At 37.3% G+C, this 22,338-nt stretch overlaps 1 protein-coding gene across 9 annotated transcripts in view; it reads right to left on the reverse strand.

Annotated features, from left to right (window-relative positions):
* Nucleotides 1-22,338, reverse strand: part of TASP1 (taspase 1) — an 83,233-nt gene that overhangs the window by 34,329 nt on the left and 26,566 nt on the right. For 7 of the 9 annotated variants that reach the window (XR_011094483.1, XM_068675710.1, XM_068675708.1 and 4 more), the window contains 3 exons: nucleotides 13,514-13,620; nucleotides 7,918-8,037; nucleotides 6,989-7,067 (listed from right to left, as the gene is read on the reverse strand). Coding sequence is in view for 8 of the 9 variants with exons in the window: in XM_068675710.1 (XP_068531811.1) it covers nucleotides 6,989-7,067; nucleotides 7,918-8,037; nucleotides 13,514-13,620 (306 nt within the window). In the remaining variant the exon portion in view is untranslated. Of the gene's footprint in view, nucleotides 1-6,988; nucleotides 7,068-7,917; nucleotides 8,038-13,513; nucleotides 13,621-17,308; nucleotides 17,386-22,338 lie in introns of all 9 variants that reach the window. The other 2 variants (XM_068675705.1, XM_068675709.1) reach the window with 2 other exon arrangements.

Genomic DNA, 22,338 nt, shown 5'->3' on the forward strand with positions numbered 1-22,338 from the left:
ATTTAGTATATTTTGAAAGATGAAATTCAGTAAAACTGAAAAGGAAAGACACAAACTCATTTTTGCCTAGGCCTTCATCAGAAGGTTTGTTGTTACTGACCTCTTTGTGAAAATACTACACCAAACAACAAACCTTTGGTCAGGTAAAACTTCCAAGGAGAGAAGCGAGTCAATAGCTTCTAAAGTCATTAGCTACCTAAACACGTATGATCATTTGCTCCCGATGACAGAAAAATGCTTAAGACAAAAACAGAATTCAGGTGGATGTGGTCTCGATTTAATTTTCTATCTTTGCATCCAGGTCATGCCATTTGGGCCAGGCACGGCAGGCAGACCAGGACTGACACTTTTCAGAGGAGGCAGTGCTGTGCTGCCTGCCTGGCTGCTGCCCCAGGTTATTAACACGCTGCTCTGTGAGCAGTGGGCCTTCTGCAGGAGAATACTACTTTTCCAAAGGCAGTGCAACTTCATTCTTAAGATATATTATTACATTAAGTCCAGTTAAAATTTCAAAGGGCAATAAGCACCCTATGGCTGTTGAATCCATCCAGTTCCGTTTCAAAAAATTAAAAAGAAAAAAAAAAACACCTTTCTAAAGGTCATTCAATGAAGCATTCTGATTATTTCCTGGACTGGACAACTCCCTCAGCTTTGAGCACCGTGGTAGCGTGTTTCGTTGACTGCCTTGTAGCGCTACCACTTCCACAAATCATCTCTGCCTGTTGCTTCCTCCCTCTTCACACGGCCTCACGGTGATAGTACGTCAGTTCAGACACCACATGCTACAGCACTGAAGCCTCCAAAAGGCATCTGGAGACAAAGTCTGAACTCTTGACAGAAGCATTGACTTCAGAGGTAAATGCTGATCTGTCTGGAGACAGACCCTTCTTCTGCAGCCCTCTGTTCAACTGGCACAATGACATAACTCTTCTCCATACGCAGCTGCTTCATCTGCGATGCATTAAATTACCTATTATTCCCCAAACCTTACAAGAGCAGACTGATTTTGAGAGACAATACATCTCTCTACAAAGGGATTAGCTATACCACAATCACTATCTCACACGATGTAGCTTAAACAACCCACGCAAGATCCAAGATTTGCCCGTGAAATTACTGCGGGCCTTTGGCCAAAGGAGGGCACAGGTCAGGCAGACTGACCGCACCTGCCCAAGTACTGGCAGCCACTCCTGCCCTCAATGCATGGTACCTCAAAACCAAACATCACAAGTCAATTTATGGGTATTAAAGCTTCTGTGAGAGGCATTTCCTCCACACATTTGCAGATAAATCTATGGTTCCTGTTGAAAATGAGGTTTCAAGTAACAATCTATGGTTCAGCAACTTCCATAAGCAGAAAGAAAGATGCTGGCTATGGCATAGCTCAACAACTGATTTACCAAGCACAAGCCACCTACTCTGCACAGGAGGTATTGCCCATTCCACATTACTTGCTCTGTTCTCCAGCAGAATCATCCATAAGGTATACGATGGACTTGAAAGGAGAACAAAACTGAACAAAAATAAAAGTTTGAGCAGGAAGAGACAGTGGAAGGAAGAGTGAATATGCTCATTTCTCACTGATGATAATTTTGAAAAGAAGAGAACATGGGCAGCTCTAACTTGTATGAACAGAGGTTTGGGAGGCCACAACTGATGAACTTATTTGTCAAGTAAATTCAATGTATCCAAGAGCAATTTCACAATCTTGAATTGTATTCTCGAAAACCAAGCCAAACCCAAAACTTAGGGAAAAGGATCAGCTTTACATCATTACATGGCCCCATGGCTGTTAGGGCTGGCAAAGGTACACACACCAGCCAACTCAACCCACTGTGAAACAACTCTCCTAATTTCTTGTTTTATCAATCCGTACGGATATCAATCTGATGGGAGGGAATGAAGGTGAGTGAGCCAGACTTGTCTCAGGGGAGCCCAATGACAGGACAAGAAGCAACGGCCACAAATTAAGAGACATGAAATTCAATCTGAACACAAGTAAAATCTTTATGAGGGTGGTCAAACACTACAGCAGGTTGCCCAGAGAGCTTTGCGATCTCTGTGGATATAGTAAAAACCCAACTGGACACCAGTCCTGGCAACCTTTTCCAGCTGACCCTGCTTCAGCAGGGGCTGGACTACATGATCTCAGGTTCCTTCCTACCTAAGCAGTTCTGTAATACTTCACAATATAAAAAGTGCTATTTTTCACTTTACTGAATGATGCATCGAAAGAAAAATATATCCAAATCACCTTTTGAAGTATCTTAACATAATCCCTAAAATGCATTTATGAGCACAGAGGCCACTCTCAGTGTCTATGAGAACTTCTACCAGACTAATCCTCACCTGCATCTCAGTTTGGGTCCAGAAACCTGACATCCCTGCTACTTTCTCAATAAAATGTAACTTCGGGCTCAATCCAATTATATTCATTAATATGCTTACTTCTTCTGAAATAATTCAATATAATTAAAAATTCTACTCTCCTCTTTCTTTAGGATTATAAACCATAATAAGATCCCATTTAAATTCTCCTTAGAATTCTTCAACATTCATGTATCAAACATGCTCCTCAAATGGATTCTCCTAAATGTCAGAGACTTTTCAGCTTTGTGTTACAGAATTTCTGCATTTTCTTAATAACCAAGACCTTCAGTCTATCTTCAGAAATGAAGTACCAAAGGGCTTGGCTTGCTGATTTCATTGGCTGCTCCATGCACACAAAGCACACCAGCCACGCATGAAGAATGGGTAGGGATGATTTCTACTAGCTGCTGTTGTAAAGATGTTAAAAAATAATGCTATTCATAATTCTCCATTTCTTTATTTCCACTCAAAAATTCCACTTACATTTGTGTTTTCAAAGCCTCCTCCATTAGCTGTTACTGTAGATTTTATATCTAAGGCTCTGTATCTCCAAAAAAGAATTATTACTTTCCAACTTATCTCCCAGGAAAAACACAACCTACCTCTTCTTGGCACAGTTAGTAGACCAATATCCACAATCATCATGGATGTCCCAGCTGGGAGAGATTGAAGTCACACTTGATATTATTTTGAATGACAAAAATATGCACAATGTCTTTAATTCATATTGCGTTCAGGAAAAAATAGGAAATGTTTTCTTAAAGTACAGCCAAAATGCAGACAATTGTTTCTCCTGTGGTCGGATTTTGTTCACGAATATTTTCCTGCCAAGTAATACCCATCTTCCTGTGTTTATATTCATATACCAACAAAAAATATTTATTAAAGAGTTTCAAGTGACCTTCAGAGTGTGCCTTTGGCTTTTGGAGTGGCTGGGTGCTTAAAAGGGGAGGCTGTTCTGTGTGTGCACATACAAGTGTGTGCATGTCTGTGTGTGCACAGGCACAAATGCACATGTGAGCTCTTAAAGGCAAAAACTGTGGTTTTATACCACTCCAAACCAAAAAAGGGTTTAGCTTCTACTTATCTTTATGCTAAATAAAGGCCATTGGCAATGCCTATCTTATTTAGCATGCTTTCACTCAATCCATCATTCTTGCATGGAATGGCTCTTGCATTCTGTTGTTAGGTGCCACAGTTAAGGTTGCACAGGTATCTTAGCTATGTCTGTAACAGCAACATTCTCTGAATTTCTTGAATTTTAATACTGGTTTTGAGATACTTACAGCATTCCTATAATATTTATCCTTAAGCTACCAGAAGTCCCTAAACCATGTTTTCTTCATTGTTGTTGTTTGTTTTTTTTTTTCAGAAAAAAAAATAAAATTGTAACATAATTTAAAGTTCCTGCTTTAAAATGTCTTCCCAAAAAATGATGCAGAACTCAGAAAGATAGTACTTGTTTAACATAGAAATTGAGTTTCAGACTAACAGCTACAAAACAGACCTTGAATTCAAGGCCCTTTACATTCAAAGTCATTCATTCCTAAATCCCAAAGTCTCCCCATTCCTGTCATCATCTTTTGTTTTCAGTTGTTCCACCCCCTGTTAAACTATATCCATACAATATGAGTTTTACAATATCCTGTGTATTATAAACCATGAAGTATCTTTTGAAAAGTCAAAAAAAAAAAAAAAAAATAAAGCCAAAAGACTAAACAAGGCCAAGAGAGTGTTAGAGGTAAGAAAATACCGTTCAACAAGTTGAAGTCATGCCCAAACAAGTTCAGAACCACCATCTTTGGCACATCCAATGTAAAATCATGATAAAAATGGCCCAAATAATATTTGAGAAACAACTTGCTAAATGCATAACAACTAATACTAAATCCCTTTTGAACACATCAAAAGCAGGAAGCCAGCCAGCATCCACAGGGCCAACAGACAATCAAGATGTAAAAGCATGTCTTCAAAAAATACATGTCCATTAAAAAAAGCTACATGAATTTGGAAGTACTTTTAATGAAGTAGTCTTATGGCAACCCCTTTCTTCCCTTTTATGAGAAAAGCAGTGAAAGATATGTCTCAAGCTGAAGCTTCGAAAGAAGGATTTTAGAACAAAATTAATAAAAATCCAAGTACATAAACAACTGAATTATTAACTGTGGCATTTGAACTGACATTTCTTTTTCCAAGAAAGCTTCTACACAGTTCAGTCGTCACAGTAAGAAAAACATTCCCATCAAGGATTAAATGACTGAGCTTCCAAACACAAGTAAGAAATCTTTAGCAAGTCATTTGACCTATAGAAATGAAAGGTATCTCCAGCTTGTAAAGCCCCAATGTCGCAGATCACTAGAAGGTTACAAAACAGAGTGGAGGTGCCAGTCCTAGTCCAGTACATTTCCTTGCAGACCTGCAACCACCCTCTGTTCAAAACTGGACACCAAACTGTCTGGAGCTCTAGTTTGACCCAGTATGTCCATTCCTATGTTCCTGCCAATTCTGAATGGATTGTGACATACAAGTGTTTGTATTCTGTATACTTTGAATTACTATTCCAGACTGCTTTCCCTACTCCTGAGATTTTCCCCACCTTGTTCAATCTTTTTCTTATCACAGCCTCCAAAATCCAAAGACATGGATCTTAAAATATTTTACAAACACTGACTCTTAAAAATTGCTTGGAAAAAGCCAATGCCAAAAAATATCCCTTCTCAACATTGAATATAAAGGCCGATTCAACAACCTCTCAAGGCTCAAATTTTTATCCCTAGCTATCACTGAGAAATAATCTCTGGCTATCTAGAAAACAAATTTGTTTACAAGATAAAACATTATGAGCTTCTGAAAATGGAAAAAAGAATGGTATTGATTACAGAGGAGTTCGCACTTCCTGTAAACATTTCTATCTTCCGCTCTTTCTCTTGCTCTCTCTCTCACACACACAAACTTTAAAGGAAAGCCAGAAACAAGAGTTTAATTAAACACCACTAGTCTGAATTTCAAATCACCGAATAAACAGATGGCCATGCTTCATAGACCGCCAGCAGTCTATTTCAATTAACTGCAATTGGTATTAATATAACACGATGGAAGCTAGAAGACGTGAACCAAAGAAATACATTTATATATGTGTGTGTGTGTGTGCGGGTTATAAATAGTGTAACATTAAAGTATTTACCATTATATAAAATTAGTACCAGCATAAAAGAAAGGAGACTTCTGTTTAAGGCCATCATTAAACCCAGTCAATCTCCTTTAAATATATCTGGCTGTTTGTCTGTACTTATACAGACTTCGAATCCAGCTGACTTTGTAAAGAGCAGTTTTAAAAAATTCAATAAAGGTGTCCTTCTCAGCTTTTCCACAATCTCCAATATTGGCCTTATGCTCACCACTTACTATGGTCACCAACTCTACAATATTTAAATATATTTGCTTACACAAGTAGGCATTTTTTTAAACTAAAATCAATATGGTGTTTCTTGCACAGAGATGTCTTCCAACACTTCTGCATTTAGTATCGTAGATTTTGCATCCTGACAAGTACTTTTTCTGTTTAATACTGCTCATACAACCAGGATCAATCGTAAGATGAAATTCAGTTCTTACAACAGCTTTTACTTTTTATTTTATTTTTTTAATTTTACTTGCAACTCCTGCATAACTTCATCTTAAAACTTTTGTGTTCTAAATATTTACCTGGTATTTAATACAACACAATTATCTTTTCAATGTCTGTTCCTGACACGTCAGAAGTATCTTGGGTTACATTCTCCAGTCTTACGTAGTGTTATGAGCTATTACCCTAATTATCTACTCTTTTGTTATTTTTCTTTTGTTACTATTCCTCCTGTCCTGATAAATTTAGTAGATCCGTTGTTAAACTTGTTTTTACAATTGTTGTCTCCAGTGCTCAGCATTCCAGCCAATAGAACAGCTCAGTGTGACAGCAGACTGGAAGGCATAATATGAACAAAATACTTTTGTGTGTCCAGGACCCTGAGATTTCCAAATGGAAGTTTTTCTGATGTTACAGTCACAATTTCTGAATAAATGTTTTCCAAGACATACGCTCTAGTCATTTGTTTTTGCCTTTTCCTCTTCCATTTAAGAGGAAACGAGAGCTTTGTGAAAAACAAAATGACTTAAATATTCCCTTAAAATAATATGTAACCCTTTTGGAGGGAAAAGTGCAATTTGTAGCATTTTTGTATGCCAGGTACCCTCTTATGTTAAGGACCTTCAAATTCCCTTAGTCCTCTACAGAAGGCTTACAGTTAGAGATGCATTTTGTTTAAAACAGTATTAGACTTCTAAAAACAGTTCTTTACAGGACAATAGATTTATTAATACATAACAGATAGAATACATCCTTTCAGTGCAATAAAAGTTCAAGTGGATTAATTTATGGATTTAAAGACAATACTAGCGTATATATGTGTGTGTGTGTGTGTGTGTGTGTGTGTATAAATACAGTGATACAAATATAGAATGCATTATGGAAATAATGATAATATTTTAATTCGTCATTTATATTAAAACTCTTTTGGATTTGTAAACAAATTACATAGAGATAGCAACATTTTGAAATATTTATAAAAGTAGCAAATACCTGAAGTACTCACAGCAGTGGAGTAAGGTGTATGAGCTCCTGTATTTTCAGCCCAGCAGCCACAGCCATAAAGAGCTGCCTGTGGAAAGAAACACAGCTTTCATAAATTTAAATACCCAAGCTATTGGGTTGTTTCAATCCCTTAAAAAACAAACCAACAGAAAGGACAAAAAAAGAAACCTGAGAAAAATCCAAGTATTAATACAACACATCAGAAAATCGTAACAATCAAAATAAAAATTCCAATCCACTTTGGTGTATTTTCCAGTACCACTTTTCAGAACTGAGTGATTATCTCCAGAGGTATAGTATTCTAACCTAACCTTAGAAAAAATTAAGTATAAATATCAAAACAAAATAATGCCAAATGTTCCCTTTCATATAAAGTCCCTTTCATTCTCCTATTCCAAAAGGAAATCTTTAATATGTTTTGAAAGAGACAGATGACAGTGGCAAAAGTACACCAAAAATACACCTCTACAGCAGAGTATGGCATTATTTCTGATGCATTTCAAAACTCCCTTGTTTAATAACAATAAAGAATGCCTATAAATGATTTGTTCTTTTAATACCATTGTCACTTCTACCAATTCATAAGATTATTTAAAAATTGAATAGCTAGGACAACTTCCCTAAATATTGATAAAAATCCTATTTAAAAACACTTCAAGTATTTAAGAGAGTACTTGTAGTAAGCAAGAGGTATTTAAGGCTGAAAATTAAATATTAAGAGCTCTGGCAAAAGGTAACTAAAGAAAAAGTTCTTACCTATCAATGTCTTATAACACTGATGCAGGACACTAAAAACAAAACTTACATTCCAAGGTAGTGATAATACCTTCAGAGTTTAATGGGAAAGGGAGGGAGAACATCAGTTTGCTACCACAGCTCTACTGAACAGGCATTCCCAAGTGAAAACGTATTATCACCTGACCGACTCTTCCAGGATGCTTCAGTGCTAAACCTCCACTGGAGACAGCAGCAGCGACATTTCCTTCTTGGTCAACAACAACTGCACCAACTGTATCCAATGTTCCTGAGTCGTTCTCCTGCAGCATACACAAACAGAAATAACTACTAAAATAGCAAATTAAAGTCAGGTTATGCTTTTTAGGAGTGTGCAAACTAACGTGCACAGAACCAAGTGGCAGAACCATCGACAAAACTGATTTGTTATCATGCATATTGTACTGGTGGTGCTGCCATGAATCTTCCCAAAATGTTCTCTTGCCTCAGACAAGACCTGAAGAAAGCTTCTCTGGAAACAAGAAGGAAATATGTATCTCACAACTCATCCAATGCTTAGATTACCTGCCTTTATTCACAAAAGCACCAAAAATCCCTTTATGCTAGTGATGCACACTTGTCCACTACGAAGAGAATCAGGAATTCATTCCAAAGATACTATATCAAAAGACCTCTCCCAAAAGCTTTGAGGTGGCATTTTCAGAGACTTCTGATCTTTAAAACTATATACGATTTTAAAAAAGACACACACACACAACCAAATCAAAAGAAAACAGAATTCACAAGCGGCAATTTACCACATAAAGAGAAAATTCAAATATTCTGAGCAAGACAGGAAATTCCCCCCCCCCCAAAGAGATTCTTTCTGCCATGTTTATTCTTACTTTAGCAATCTCCAGTGGCATCCTGGTTGAAACAAATTACCCTCCACTCCCTCTGGATTGCTCAAAACATCTCCTTACTTCCATCACTTCCAAGGCACATTTCCTCCCCTAAAAGTGGGGGTCTTTCAGCATCTATTCCTGATGCAAGCTCTCTGCCTACTGTCTCACAAACACTTCAGCTCTCACCTCTCACCCTCCAATCTCCCCTTCCTTCCCCTGTTTCCTTAACACACTCCTCAGTCACTCTATCAGAAAGAGCAGTTTTCCCCTCTGCCTAAGCTTCCCATAGATTCCCCTCTCTGCCCAACCCATTGCAAGGCACTCTGACTTCGTGCCCAGCTGCACACTTTTAATAGAACACAGCATACAGTATGCATAAAATGAATAAACAACACTGATACATCATCCATCACACACACCGAAGATGAACACTGCTTCTGCACAAGCCCTCAACCCATGAACTGATCGATCTTTCCTCTCTAGAAATCAACCTGCTTTAAAAAATAAAGTAAAAATAAAACTCATTCAAGCAAATAAACTCTGTTAAGCTATATTTTTTTCATATAAACATGTTTTTTTCTGGACTAGAACCCAGGCGAAAAAGCAAGCTAAAAAAATCTATATCCAATTATTCAACTTCAGATCATCCAGCTCCCATCATCAATGAAAATTTACTTGGGCAAACAGAGTCACTTATCAAGCAGAATTCCTATGAGACTCATGCTCGTGATACTCTGGCCACATTTTGCATAGATATAACACCTTCAAACTAGCTATTAGGAACAATTTCTTTACTCTGAGCATGCTGAAACACTGGGACAGGCTTCCTAGAGAGGTGGTTGATGCCCCAAGCCCGTCAGTGTTCAAGAGACATTCGGACAATGCCTTTAACGATATGCTTAAGTTTTGGTCAGCCCTGAAGTGGTCAGGCAGCTGGACTAAATCATCTCTGGAGGTCCCTTCCAACTGAAATACTCTAATTGAGTTACTATTGTACCAGTCTTGAAATGAAATACATATAATGCAATACTAGTGTTCTACAGTATGTTTCGTACAACTGGAACCCCTAAGCAGGAGTGTCATCCTCAGCTTTAACCCAGGACAACAGTAAGCTTCCTCTCTTGAACTACACACCTGAACAAGTTGTGCACGCAGGAGCTGGCCATATTCAATATTAAAACAGACGCATGCCCTAAAAGTAAAGCAGAATAACTGAAAAGAGAAGAAGAGGTGAAAAATTACAGATCCTAATTCAGATATTATTAACCCAATTAGAACACTACTCAGTGGATTGCAAAGATACTGAACAGTGGAGCAGGCTGCTCACTGGAGGTGCAGACTCCCAGTCCGTGGAGATTTTCAAGATGAGACTGGATAAAGTTCTTCCAAACTTCTATGGTTCTATGATTTCCATACAGAGAAGAAATACTAATAGGATGCAGGTTTTGTTGTCTATCCCTTGCCCCCACTTTTATCAAAGGAAATTATACCCACAACAAAAAATAGATGGATAGACAACTACAGATGTGAAAATCAAGCCCATCAAAGTTAGGAAATGCCAGAATAAAGGCCACCTGTATAACCTTAATTCATGTTAAATCAAAGACTTGGGGTTCCCATAACGAACAGAAATACACGTTAGATAGATGAGGCTCAGAATAGACCAGTATGTTTTCCATATCATCTGACAGCAAAGAAAAAATGCTTGCAGCCTTTTTTTTGCAGCATCTTATTGCTCAATCTGTCATCTAACTTCAGATCTAGCTCTTACTTGCATATTTGCCTTCCACATTTTTTTCAGAGATATTTTAATCAAAAACCCGCAAGCATTTACAAATATGTCTCATGAAAACTTTCTTCAGCATTATTTTCTTTAAAAATTATTTTCTTTATAAGAAGATCTATTTCATATCAGTATTTGCTGGCAATACAGCGGTATAGTTTGCTTGTTTGGGTTGATTTTATTTTAAGATAGGGAAACTTAGGAGGCTGGAATTTTTTATTTTTTTAAGGGAAATGCCTTTTTTAACATGCCGCAACCCCCCCCTCAGCCTTCTGAAGGAAATTTGTATCAGTAATACAAAGCAAATCTGCATTCTGCTTCACAGAACAGAAGTAGGGGCTGGGGTGTAGACTGTGATTAGAAAAAGAATCACTGCTGCTGTTACTTTTACCTTTACTCAGCAAACTCAAAACCAGCGTGGACCAGTTCTATTCCACATCCAGTGGGAAAATACATGATTGAATCTATTCTAGATTTATCTCTACATTTGTTCCCATTTCAACACTATTGACTTTACACACTTGTGACACCATGAATGTCTACACTTCAGCCTTAAAGACTTTCAATGACACGTTTCAGCTCTACAAACCATATGAACATTGAAAGATTCAGGATCCTGTCAAGTTGATACCAAGACAATCACCAGAAATATGTTAAATGCTACAATTCACAAAGTTTAAATATATATAGATAGATAGATACACATGGACACATTATATATGTTTTATATATATATTTTATACATATATATATATATATATATGTTATATATATATATTTTAAAGCAGGCAAACTTAACAGACTGTTAAAACTCTAAAATAAGTCCAAATTCCATATGGGTCCAAGACGGACTATAAGCGATCCAGCTTGCTTGCCCGTAGGTTTTTATGTATTTAATTCATAAATTTAACACCTTAGACTTCAAAATTTTTCAAGTTCTTGAGGAAACTTTATTATTACTTGGCCATATCTGTTAACAAATTCCATATTTAACTTAAGCTAATAATTTATATTAACAAGTCAATTTCAAAAACAGTTTGGGAGTTTTAACAATGTAGTACCACAATTTAAAAATAATCTGTTATGTAGTTTGTATTTAGTTTTCCCATGGAATTTTATTACATTTTAACAGCTTCTCATTCTTTTACAGATTAGAATATTTAATTTTTTTTTATCAAAAGCTACATTTTCAGAACTGTACATTTTTAGCTGGTTAAATTTAAACTTAACAGCTTAAGCTTCCAGTTAATTTTGACCTGTCTTTCTTGATCAGCGATACTATATCTTTACTTAATCCTTTCAGTTATGTTTTCCATTCAGATTTAAATTTGTTAACATCCTTTCTACCTTGCTCTTCTTCTGACTTCTCAAATTTCAGAGATGAAAAATGACCAGGGTTTATAACAACTGTGCAATACTGCGGCACATGAAGCAGGTAAGAGACTGAAAGTAGACAAAGAAAAAAAACAGCTACCAACTCTTGCTTACAGGGACAGGTCCCCAGCTCCAGAGAAGCACAATAAATACAAAAATAAAATGAGTATTTAACAATTAAAACTTAACCTTAACGAGAATGGTCACTTTTAAGTATTCATGTATTTAAGTAGCTATAAAACATATTTTTAAGATTTTATGAGAGCTCGGCTTTGACAATATGAGTTTGGAGATCACAGTTCACGTGCCTCATCCTTGATAAACAGTCCCTTTCTAACAGCCTAGCAAGAACTATTCTACTGTTCTTGTAAAATTTGCTCTCACAGAATTTTTCATTTCTATTTCATTTTGAGGAGTTAAAACTGCATTTATCCTATGCTCTGTGCAGTAGGACAAGCAGTCCACTCTGTCAGCATAGTTTGGTCTTTACCCCCCCTCCGTGGACAAGATGCACCCAGAATGTGGACAAAACCACTGTGTTACTTTACTGCATTACTTACCGGTGAGTAGAGCTCTATTTGATCACCTCCTTTACCTACCATCACTGGCCTTTCAGGGTCTCCCACAAGTGCTGCACATGACTCTGGAGCCCTTGAAATTTCAAATTGCAGGTCGGTAAGCTCATGCATTGGCATATGTTTCAAGCATTGACTTGCCCCTTATTACATGAACTCCAATACTACACAGAGACCCCTCCTCCCTCAGTTACATTTTAACACCATTAGGAAATGGAAGTTTCACAAGGAAATGCATGAAGTCACGTGAACAGGAAAAGTTCCAAAGCCAGTAAATAACTTTCTCCCTCCTCTAGCCTTACTTTCTTTACAGGTCTTACCTCCCTGAATATTGAAAATTAGCACCCTGATACAGAAAAGTCCTGATCTGAGAACCAAGAAGAAAAATGCTGAATTTATCACTGGTTTGCATTTGCATGGCAAAAAAAAAAGTTGCATTCTCTGTAGTCCAACTCTCTAGGATTTGTATATTATTTATAACAACATATGCAACTAAATAATGCAGTGGTCAGTCAGGTTACCAAAGCAAAAAGAAGCAGCCAACCCAAATGGCCACAGGCCCCACATAAAGCACAAGGGTTTAATTTATTTAGCTAAAATTTAACAGTAAGCACAAATACCGTGATCAACGTTTTCAAACGATAACAAAGGCTTTAAGTTTAAACTAACAGAGTGAGGGAAACAGAGGGAGTCCTAATAGTTTTGTAGTACAAGTAATAGGGGCCAGGTCAATGCTAGATGCATGCACAGATGCACATGTTTACCTACCTGATATTTCAAATTTCACCAATTCCAGCTCCATAACGCAGTGCACTCAGGAAACATTTAAAAAGTGGGAAACACTGACAGAGATCCCAAGCTAAAGAAAATGTTTCAGGAAATAATTATCCGTTTGTGTTTACGTTTGTCATATTTCCACTTCAAAATAGGCAAAATACATTTTCCATAGCATAGACAAATCCAAAGTGAGAGCTTGGCTTCCAAATAGCAAGGCAGAAAGTTTTAATTTGCACTGTTATCATTATATCATCCAAACATATGGGTGGCCAAGGAGAAGAATCTTTTGAGGCTACATTAGTCTGATCATACGTACAACACAAAATTTATTAGCCATCAGCTGTAAGCTTACAATGACACAATAAAATTTGAAACACAAACTAACCTTTTCATTTGATTGTCTTCTTTTCTTAAGTTGAATGAGATCTGTTTCCACCTTTTCGGCCAACTCCAGCTTCCTCTTGTTCCTCTTAAAAGCTGCTAAACTAAACCCTATAAAAATATTTCAAAACCATTTAACTAAATAAAACTTACTTAACTTAAACAAATACTGATAAGTTTACATTTTGGAGGTCTCTTTCCCCACACTCTCAGCAAAAAGCATCAATAAAAAAAGCCTACAACAAAAGTATTTAAGTTCCAGTACAAGATGTTTACAACTTTTCCTAAACGAAAAAAGTTCTACTATTGTTCAGCAACAGTGATGGGTAAAATAACTAGTAGAAACAAGTTGCAGAACACATATGGAAGCTATGTCGGTCTAAATATCACTCTGTTTGGCAAAGTAGCAGCACTACACAGAAGAGAATGGAATAAATGGCTTGCATTAAAATTATTGTTTTTGACTGCTGACAAGTAAATAGATACCATGTGAGCTCATTCTGATATCCGTAAAATTAGGCTACTACTTTATTACCTTAATTGAATATCTGTATGTTTACCCATATATTTAAAGCCACACGATAATCAAGCACTATTTTTATGTTCCATAATCCAACACAGTATAAAGACCACCTAGGTCTTGAAAAGACAAACATGTATTTTCCACTTCTAAGTCCCACATTCAGAATCTAAGTGTTTCCTAAAGTGCAATAAAAAAATATTTTAAAAATGTTATGCTGAAGAGTCCAAAATGACAAGTTGCCATTTTACAAGTTTCAGTCCATGCAGATATTGACAAATTTACTTCAAATCAGTTATGACTTATTATTATCTACATATTGACTTAACATTTCCATTGAAATGTAGAGAAAAGAGGGGAGAACAATGTCTTTTGTCACTTGTTCAGACAGGGAATATAAGTTATTTGGAGGGCAGAGGTATACACAGGTAGGTCACTAACTCAGTGGAAGGTAAAAAGCACAGGTTTCCTATTTAAACTATAAACTATAATTTTTTAAAATGTCATTTTAAATGAAATTCATAATACAGCTACATCCCTGTTATTCAGAAGACCAGAACAGCTGCAAGAATAGGCAATGAATAAAATCAATACTGCAGAGCCAGAAGTAAACAACGCTTTCATTTACAGCTCTCACACAGTACAGACATTGAGCATTTTACTTCTTTGAAGCTTCCTACCCAGATACCAAAATCATCTAGCGAACTCTCCTTTAAACCTGTTTGAAGTCCACAAAAAACAACCTTAGCCTGACACAATTATTCAAGTATATAACCTAAAAATAATGAGAAAAATGGAATTTCTCTCCAAAAAAAATAACACATACCAGTTTCTTAAAACTGTAAGCATGTATTCATCTGCCATCACCACGAAAGGAACTCTTCCTACCATACAGAGCTGATAGATGCAGCTACTTTGGTCAATACTTTTTTAACATTGGAAATGAGGTCCAAGAGGTAAAAACCAAACACTTGATAATATTAATTCAGGGAGAGTAAACAAACTAACCACAGATGAAGAACAGAATTTGTTAAACCAAAGTATCCCCAAATAAACCAAGCCAGAACACTTTTTAGCAGGACTTATACACAGGAAAATTTGCAAGTTGACAGAACTTCAACAAGTACAGCAAATATCTATGAGCAGAGCCTTTATATGAGCGAGGAAGAGTGGTGCCTGGCCTTGGTATTCACAAAAAGTAGCTATTACATGGGGATATATATGCCTGAGCCTGTTATCTACTGCTGCCATTGGCTCCTACCAATTCAGAAAAAAGCTGTGTAACCAGAGAAGAAAGACAAATATGAGGGTACAACACAAGCCCATACATGAAAACCTGAACATGTTTTCCTTGTACTCCAGAACTGAATGTGAGTGGTATTCTGAAGTCTTCTGCAATATTTGCATGCTTTCCAGTTTGAACATATGCTCAAGGATCGCAGCAAAACTGGGAACACAGGGGCTAGTTCCTAGCTGATCTGCCAGCTTTCCAGGGTGCTGTTATATGGCCTCTCAGCATCATCACTCCAACTATACCTTGGTTGCTACTCATCCAGCCTCTTCTTCCACTACAAATGACATTCGCCAAGTTGAATAGATACATTCCATCCATTCAAGTCCTCAGTCTCTAGCTAAGCAATTAAACAATTTTCATATTTTACCTTCTGCTTTAAGATATTATCTTTTCAAAACAATAAAAAAATGAGGATTTGCTTTGAAGGACATCACTGATCACAGTATCTCATTAGCACTATTAATTCAAAGTGGTAGCAGTAAGCAAGGATATATACAGAAGAAGAATTACATATTTTACTAGTTGATAAGGAAAATTAAGTAGGAAATTGGGCTAGCAATGTACCACTTTGTCCATGTTTATAGAACGAATGACTCTCATACAAAGCAATAATTTTGCATCCTGAGGTGTCAAATACTTTCAGTTCACGGGTAGCTCAACTGCCTTTTAACTGTATGCTGGGGTAAAGACTTGTGCATTTTCTCTCCACTGCTTTTTTACTTTGCTGATCTCATGGGGGAGCAGTGGTGGTCTGCTCCAACAAAGACTCTTCTTCTGGATGAGCAGGTCTCTAGAACCCCAGGAGATGGTGTGGCACTTATTTTGTTGTGTAGCTTAATCTATGTCAGATGTCAAGCAGACAGATGGAGAAGACAGTTTTCTAGTACCATTGAATGACATAGGTTGGAAGGTACGTCAGGAGGTCATGTACTCCAACCTCCTAGTAAAAGCAAGCCCAGTGCAAAAGTGCTGCACAGGAACTTATGCAGTCAAATTTTGGGTATCTTCAATGATTCCCATATCCTAATTTATGTCATTCCTCTTTCATCCTCTCCCTGTACAGCAGACACCACCATAACTACTATGACACTTAAATGACAAACACAGCATGGCCTATGATAAGGAAGCTAGCATAGTGTTTTTCTAGAAAAAATACACAAACTTTCCCAGCTTCTTCCACCACTCAACTTTAGAGTAGTTATTAGGACAATGTTGCTTTAGCAAAGACTGATAATAATTGCCTTTCATTATTTATGGGAAATAACTATTATCAGTGATTCCTCTAGGCAGGATAAATGCCTCCAAAAATGCCTCCAAATTGACCCAAGAATCACGAAATAATTGACGAGTTAGTAAAACAAAACCTAGCCATTTCCCTTTCTTCCTCTGACACAGATTTTTGCCCAACTGCAGATAACCAATTAAAAATAAAATGTCTGGAATCTTAAGTTTGATTTTTTCCATAATAAGGAAATAACAGCTAATAACAGATAAAAGGCCGCCTGCCCCCATTTTACTCCTGCTTTCCAGGAACCTAGCTAGGTAAAACCACTAGGAATGCTATTTAACTGGGCAGTTAACTTGGTTGCTTTATCTTGTTCTACAGGTGACAAAGGAAACTAGAAAATACAAGTGAGCTTCATGCTAAATGAAAGAAAAAATATTTTTTTTCCTGAAAATATTCTGTAAGTTCGTCATCCTTGTCAAAGAACATACTGCGAAGTTTTGGTTCAAGAAAACATTTCATGAACTAAAAAAATGCAGAATTAAAGTGTACTCGTTTAATAATGCACATACAAGATGAAGTAAAGCCCACTGGAAAATTATTTTGAAAATAAGCACTGTACACAGAAGGGAAACACCTAAACACAGAGCAGGTTCATAATTCAAATTACATCTAAGGCAAAACAAAAACTCAACTCTGCTGTGCAAGGATACAAACAAACTTCATTTGTCCTAAATGACAGTACAAAAAACACTCTCACCTTCTCCAACAAGATAGCATATTCCAAGCTTGAGAAGAGGAAAAGGACAACACAGTGTTGAAGACAGGTATGTTTTCCTAAAACAAATGCAATATAGCTACATCAGCCTGATGTTGCACCTGGGCCAAGGAAAAGGGGAAGCAAGAGATAGAGCTTATTGACTGGGAAAGGGGAGGAAGCTAGGAAAAGGATAGTAAGGGAACAGACGGGATTTTAGTTTGAAAAATTGCTGTAGCACAGTCCAGAGGTATTGCTGGAATATATGGAAAGGTATTTAGTACAGCATCCTTTGATTTACTCAAGAATTTCAAAGCTTAGATGAAAATCAAATACGTGCCTCGAGATAAAATCCTTGACAATTACTACCCAGTAATAGTATGTACATTCAATCTTAAAAGAATTGCATCTCAGAAGCCACAGAATATAACCAGCCCTTCTGTTTTGCCTTCTCGTTTATGTACATACTGTCATAAATAAAACTACTTCAGAGCTGGTGGGAGACAAGAGAAAAAAGAACAAAAAAACCCACAGCTTTACAAAATGATTGTGAGCGTTTAAATGTCATACTCAGGCCTCATCCAGATGAAAGACGTGTAATGACTGACAACAAAAGCATAGCAGAACCAAAACATTATTAAAAGCTCAGGACTTCAGTTTCTCACATTTATGGCACTTGTCACAAGCCCCTGCAATGCAGCATGGGGTACCTTTAAGAACAAATCACCTTCGAGGGCCTGAAAACATCTTACCAGTCCTCCACGTTCTCCCTTCAACCCCACAAGGTACCAACAGGAACTCTCCATGTGCACTCTGTACCTAAAAGCCCTACATTTTGGGTCTATTCGTGGTCAGTGGTGGAAGCACTGGGTAGAATACGTAGTCACAGCAGAGTTGTGGAAGCTGAAACAAGCACAGAGGGTTTTCCTGCAGAGTAGGTTGAGTGGCTGAGCACAGAACAGGTAGAAGCAGAACCTACTCAACACCCCTCACCTGCATGAGTGGTCGGTATTGGCAGAGGTGGTGTCAGAATATGTGCTTATTTATTACCTATAAATGTGGAAGAAAAATCTCACAGGAACACCTCACTCAAAGTGAGAACATTACAGGTTTTCCCAGTTTGAAAAGGTTCCAGTATTACTGGGCACATGGATGAGAAAGAACCACAAAATCTTCATTACATAATTCATCAGCACAGGCTCTTCATCTTACATGTGTATGACCATGGCCAGGCCATTAATACATTTTTTAATAGGGTTTTTACATCATTATTACCATTTTATGGAAATAGATGAGAAAGTAACCCGCAGTAAGCAGGTCAGTGGAACAAAAAGAAAGAGAACATTGGTCTGAGTCGGTTCAGAGATGTCATGTGTGTGACACTTGTCTGCCATAAAAATTCCACGTCATTTTTTCATCTCTTGTACTAACCCTGTTGGCGCTCTGGATCTTTGATCATTCCCACAATTCCTGGTACTATGTTATACTATATACAAGTAAATATTTTACCCAAAATCTTAACAGTTTACTATATAATGATACAGCAACCGATTAAATGAAACACAACTGTATTCCCCGTTCCACACCGCTCTTCCGTGATAATTCCTCCTGACCACTGAACTAAACCCTTAGCACTCAGAGGTTACACTGTGCTGTTCTGCACTGCAAACACTACACCAGGCTTACTTATAGCATCCAATTAGCCCCCTAATACCACTTCTGTTAAGTCTTTTTTGGTCACGTGCTCCCAAAATGATTCCAGGGCAGCAATCCTCTCTTCTAGTCACCTTGCACACACCTGTCTCCTGCAACCCTCGTTACCCTACTTGACTTTTCTGATTCATAAAACAGAACAACTTCAAAAACAATTTTCTGTATTTCCATTTGTATATGCATCAATTTTGCATGCTGCATGCTCTCCTCCTTTGATAAAGCTCTTCAAAATCAACTCTGATGACAAAAAGTTTTAGCAACATATTTACAGGCCCTTCCCAGTTTCATCTCCCCAAGGGTAGGATTCAAGCCGACCTGACATTTTGTCTGTCCAAGGGATATTCTCCTTGAGACTGACCTTGGAGGAAACTGACCTGTTGGAAACTACTGCTGTACGTGCACGCAGGCACGTGGCTGTACTGAGGCACGTGTACACATGCACATTGACAAATTCTCAGTGACAGCAGTTGTAAGCACCAGCTGGAACGAACACCAAGAAACTGAGATCATTTGGATACAGACGAAGTCCACAATCTGATTTCTATAGCAGCACAAAAAAAATCTAAGTCCATGAATCTTAAAATGGTGTTTTTTCCAGTGTTAGATTCAAGAAAAGACAAATCTGGATTACTAGCTTTGAATCATAGGGTTCATAATGAAAGAACGGTACAAGGTGATCACAGCCGTGTAAGCTTGTGGACCTTAAACCATCTAGAATGAACCAGCAAACAGAATAGGAGTTATTGAACTTAAAACAAAAGCAAAATTTTATAAATTTTTTTATAAATTTATAAAAAGTTCCTGAGTTACTGTTTTACAGTCTTCTCTAACTCCTAGACCTCTGATAATTTTCCAGTAGCATTACTGATGGCCTTAGGCGTCCTATTCACAGACACTAGACAGAACTTCTCCTGAGTCATCTTTCACAGCCTGTAAGAAATGGTGGAAATGGACCAAAGAACATAGGTAAGAGAAAATATTATTAAAGAGAGAAAGTTACAGTTGTCCTGTTCATGGACTCCTTCAAACTACTGAATTGTATATGCTGAACAAAATGTAAAACTTTTTTTTTTTTTTTTTTTTTTAGAATGGTAAAATTGATACATATCTACTTGTTATTTCTAGGTCTGTGTACTTTAAACAGGCCTGCAGCTGACCAGCTGTTTATTATAGTACACTAACATTTCTTGCTCAAAGGTAATGCAAAAATTTTTTAATAAGAAGTCCACATTTCCATAAAATTTCCTTACTTTTATAAGCCATACCAATTCACGTTAGTACTTTGAGGGTAGGCTAAAAACTCACAAGATATTTAAGTGGATAATTAAAGTTTTCAAAATCAAGTAACAGATACAGACTTCTAGCATCATTAAATCAGAAGTCAAGGTCAGGACAATACCTTTGTATTTACAGTGGTGGAACAGAAAGCCAGGAACACAAACTCTACCGTTTCTATTACAGTCATTACAAATTGTTATGCAACAAAACATTATGCAAGCTATGAGCATTCAGCAAGCCTGTTTAAAAGCAAACAATAAATTGAAAATACTAAGAAAACTAAAACTCTTCTTAAGCCTTTGGAGTACAGAGTACAGCTGGAGCACAGAGCTCTGCCCAATCGTATAGCACCCCCTGGCAGGCAGTTCTTATAGTCAACTGAAAGAACCCAAAGGAATTTTCTGCATTTTATCTTTTTACTCCGTATTAAAAGAGAATGCAACTATTGGAGAGAAGAAAATTAAAAAGGAATATACTAGCAAATTAGTTAACCCACAGGAATTAAAATGATCCAACAAGGAATTCTGTTGAGCAGTTGCTAAAATAAATGGCACAAATAAAGACAGATGAAAATAAACTTCGTTTTAACAAAGCCATTTTAAATGACAAATTAACACCACTTATGCTTCTGTTGAGATCAAAGACTACTAGCACTACTTCCCATGTCGCCATACTTTGACAGACAGCAACATGAAAGGGAAAAAAAAATACTCAGCATCAGAAGCGTACAAAAGAATCAACCTATTTTTTCATAGCACTACCATACAGATCTGTCCTTCATGGCAAGGACTCAGGGTAAACTATTGCTGAATATAGAATTTCTTACTACACCCTGGAAGAAACCCCTTCCTCTTCATCAGGCAGCTTTTCCTGCCCCCTGGAAGATCTTCACTCAAAATATCTTCTGGGTGTTTCGGCACCAGATTTTTCCGGGCTAACTTACAGCCTGCAAAGAGGTGGCACTTTCAGAACTGCAAGTGGATCTGTAATATTATGTCCAAATCCAAATCCAGAGAGCCTTCACACCACTTTTTTTTTTATTTTTTTGTGCAAATGAAACTTGCATTTACCAGGCCCATTTAATTTGCATATTATAGAACAGAAGTAGCAGCTCTTACTATTAAAGAGAAGCATCTTCTGAAAGATAATTCTTAGTTTCTTAAACCAAGATATGAACTTGGTTTAAGATATGAACTCAGAAAGTCCCCTACACAGAGCAGGTAAGCAAGCTACCTAGTAAAATCCCCCAAACCCCTGAGTTTCTCTCCAGATCTCTTTCGTTCTCACCCTAAAACCGAAGAACCAAATCACAGAACCTTCTAGCACAGTCCCAGCAATACAACAAACATTTTTCTAACTGTAATAACAGTGAAGTGGAAGAAAAAATGAGGAGGTGTGAGGGGGGTTAGAAAAGAGACAGGCCAAATATTGGCAGTACTGATGCACAGGGAGGCATATGGTGGCACTAGAAGTACCACCACCTGCATGGCACCTAGAAACGTCTCTCCTTCATTAAAGGAACAAAGCAGTCGTAAGGTAAAATGGAATATCCTTACATGGATAATAAAGAATGTTATTATGGTTAAAGTAAGAGAAAACAAAGCCAGAGTAAATGGCCTGTTATAACTGGAATGCCAAAGCAACGCATAGCAGTACCAAAACAATGATACAAGCTGATGATGCTAAGCTAGTCAAGGTAAGCACAGGGCAGAAGAACTGAAGAAGGATTCTGAGTCAGTGACTGATGATAAACCAGCAGATTTTATTCAGCAGATCTCAAAATAATGAAAAAGAGGTAGTTATTCAAACAAACCATAGTTGAGCTGTAAAGGTCTTTACTGATGCAAGAAACTAATGTGGGCTCAAGGGCATAAAATAGCATCGATCACCTCTAGGTATGCAAGAATCAGTCCTAACTCAGGAGCTTATTGTCTAGGGCAGCAAATGGGGTAGGGAAAAGGAGGTAAACATTCACTCTGCTCATTCCTTTTTTTTCAAGCATCAATTCTAGCTACACTTGGTTTCCAGTTTCTGATGTAGGT

Source organism: Anas acuta, chromosome 3 (assembly GCF_963932015.1).
Source record: "Anas acuta chromosome 3, bAnaAcu1.1, whole genome shotgun sequence".
NCBI classification, from domain to species: Eukaryota; Metazoa; Chordata; class Aves; order Anseriformes; family Anatidae; genus Anas; species Anas acuta.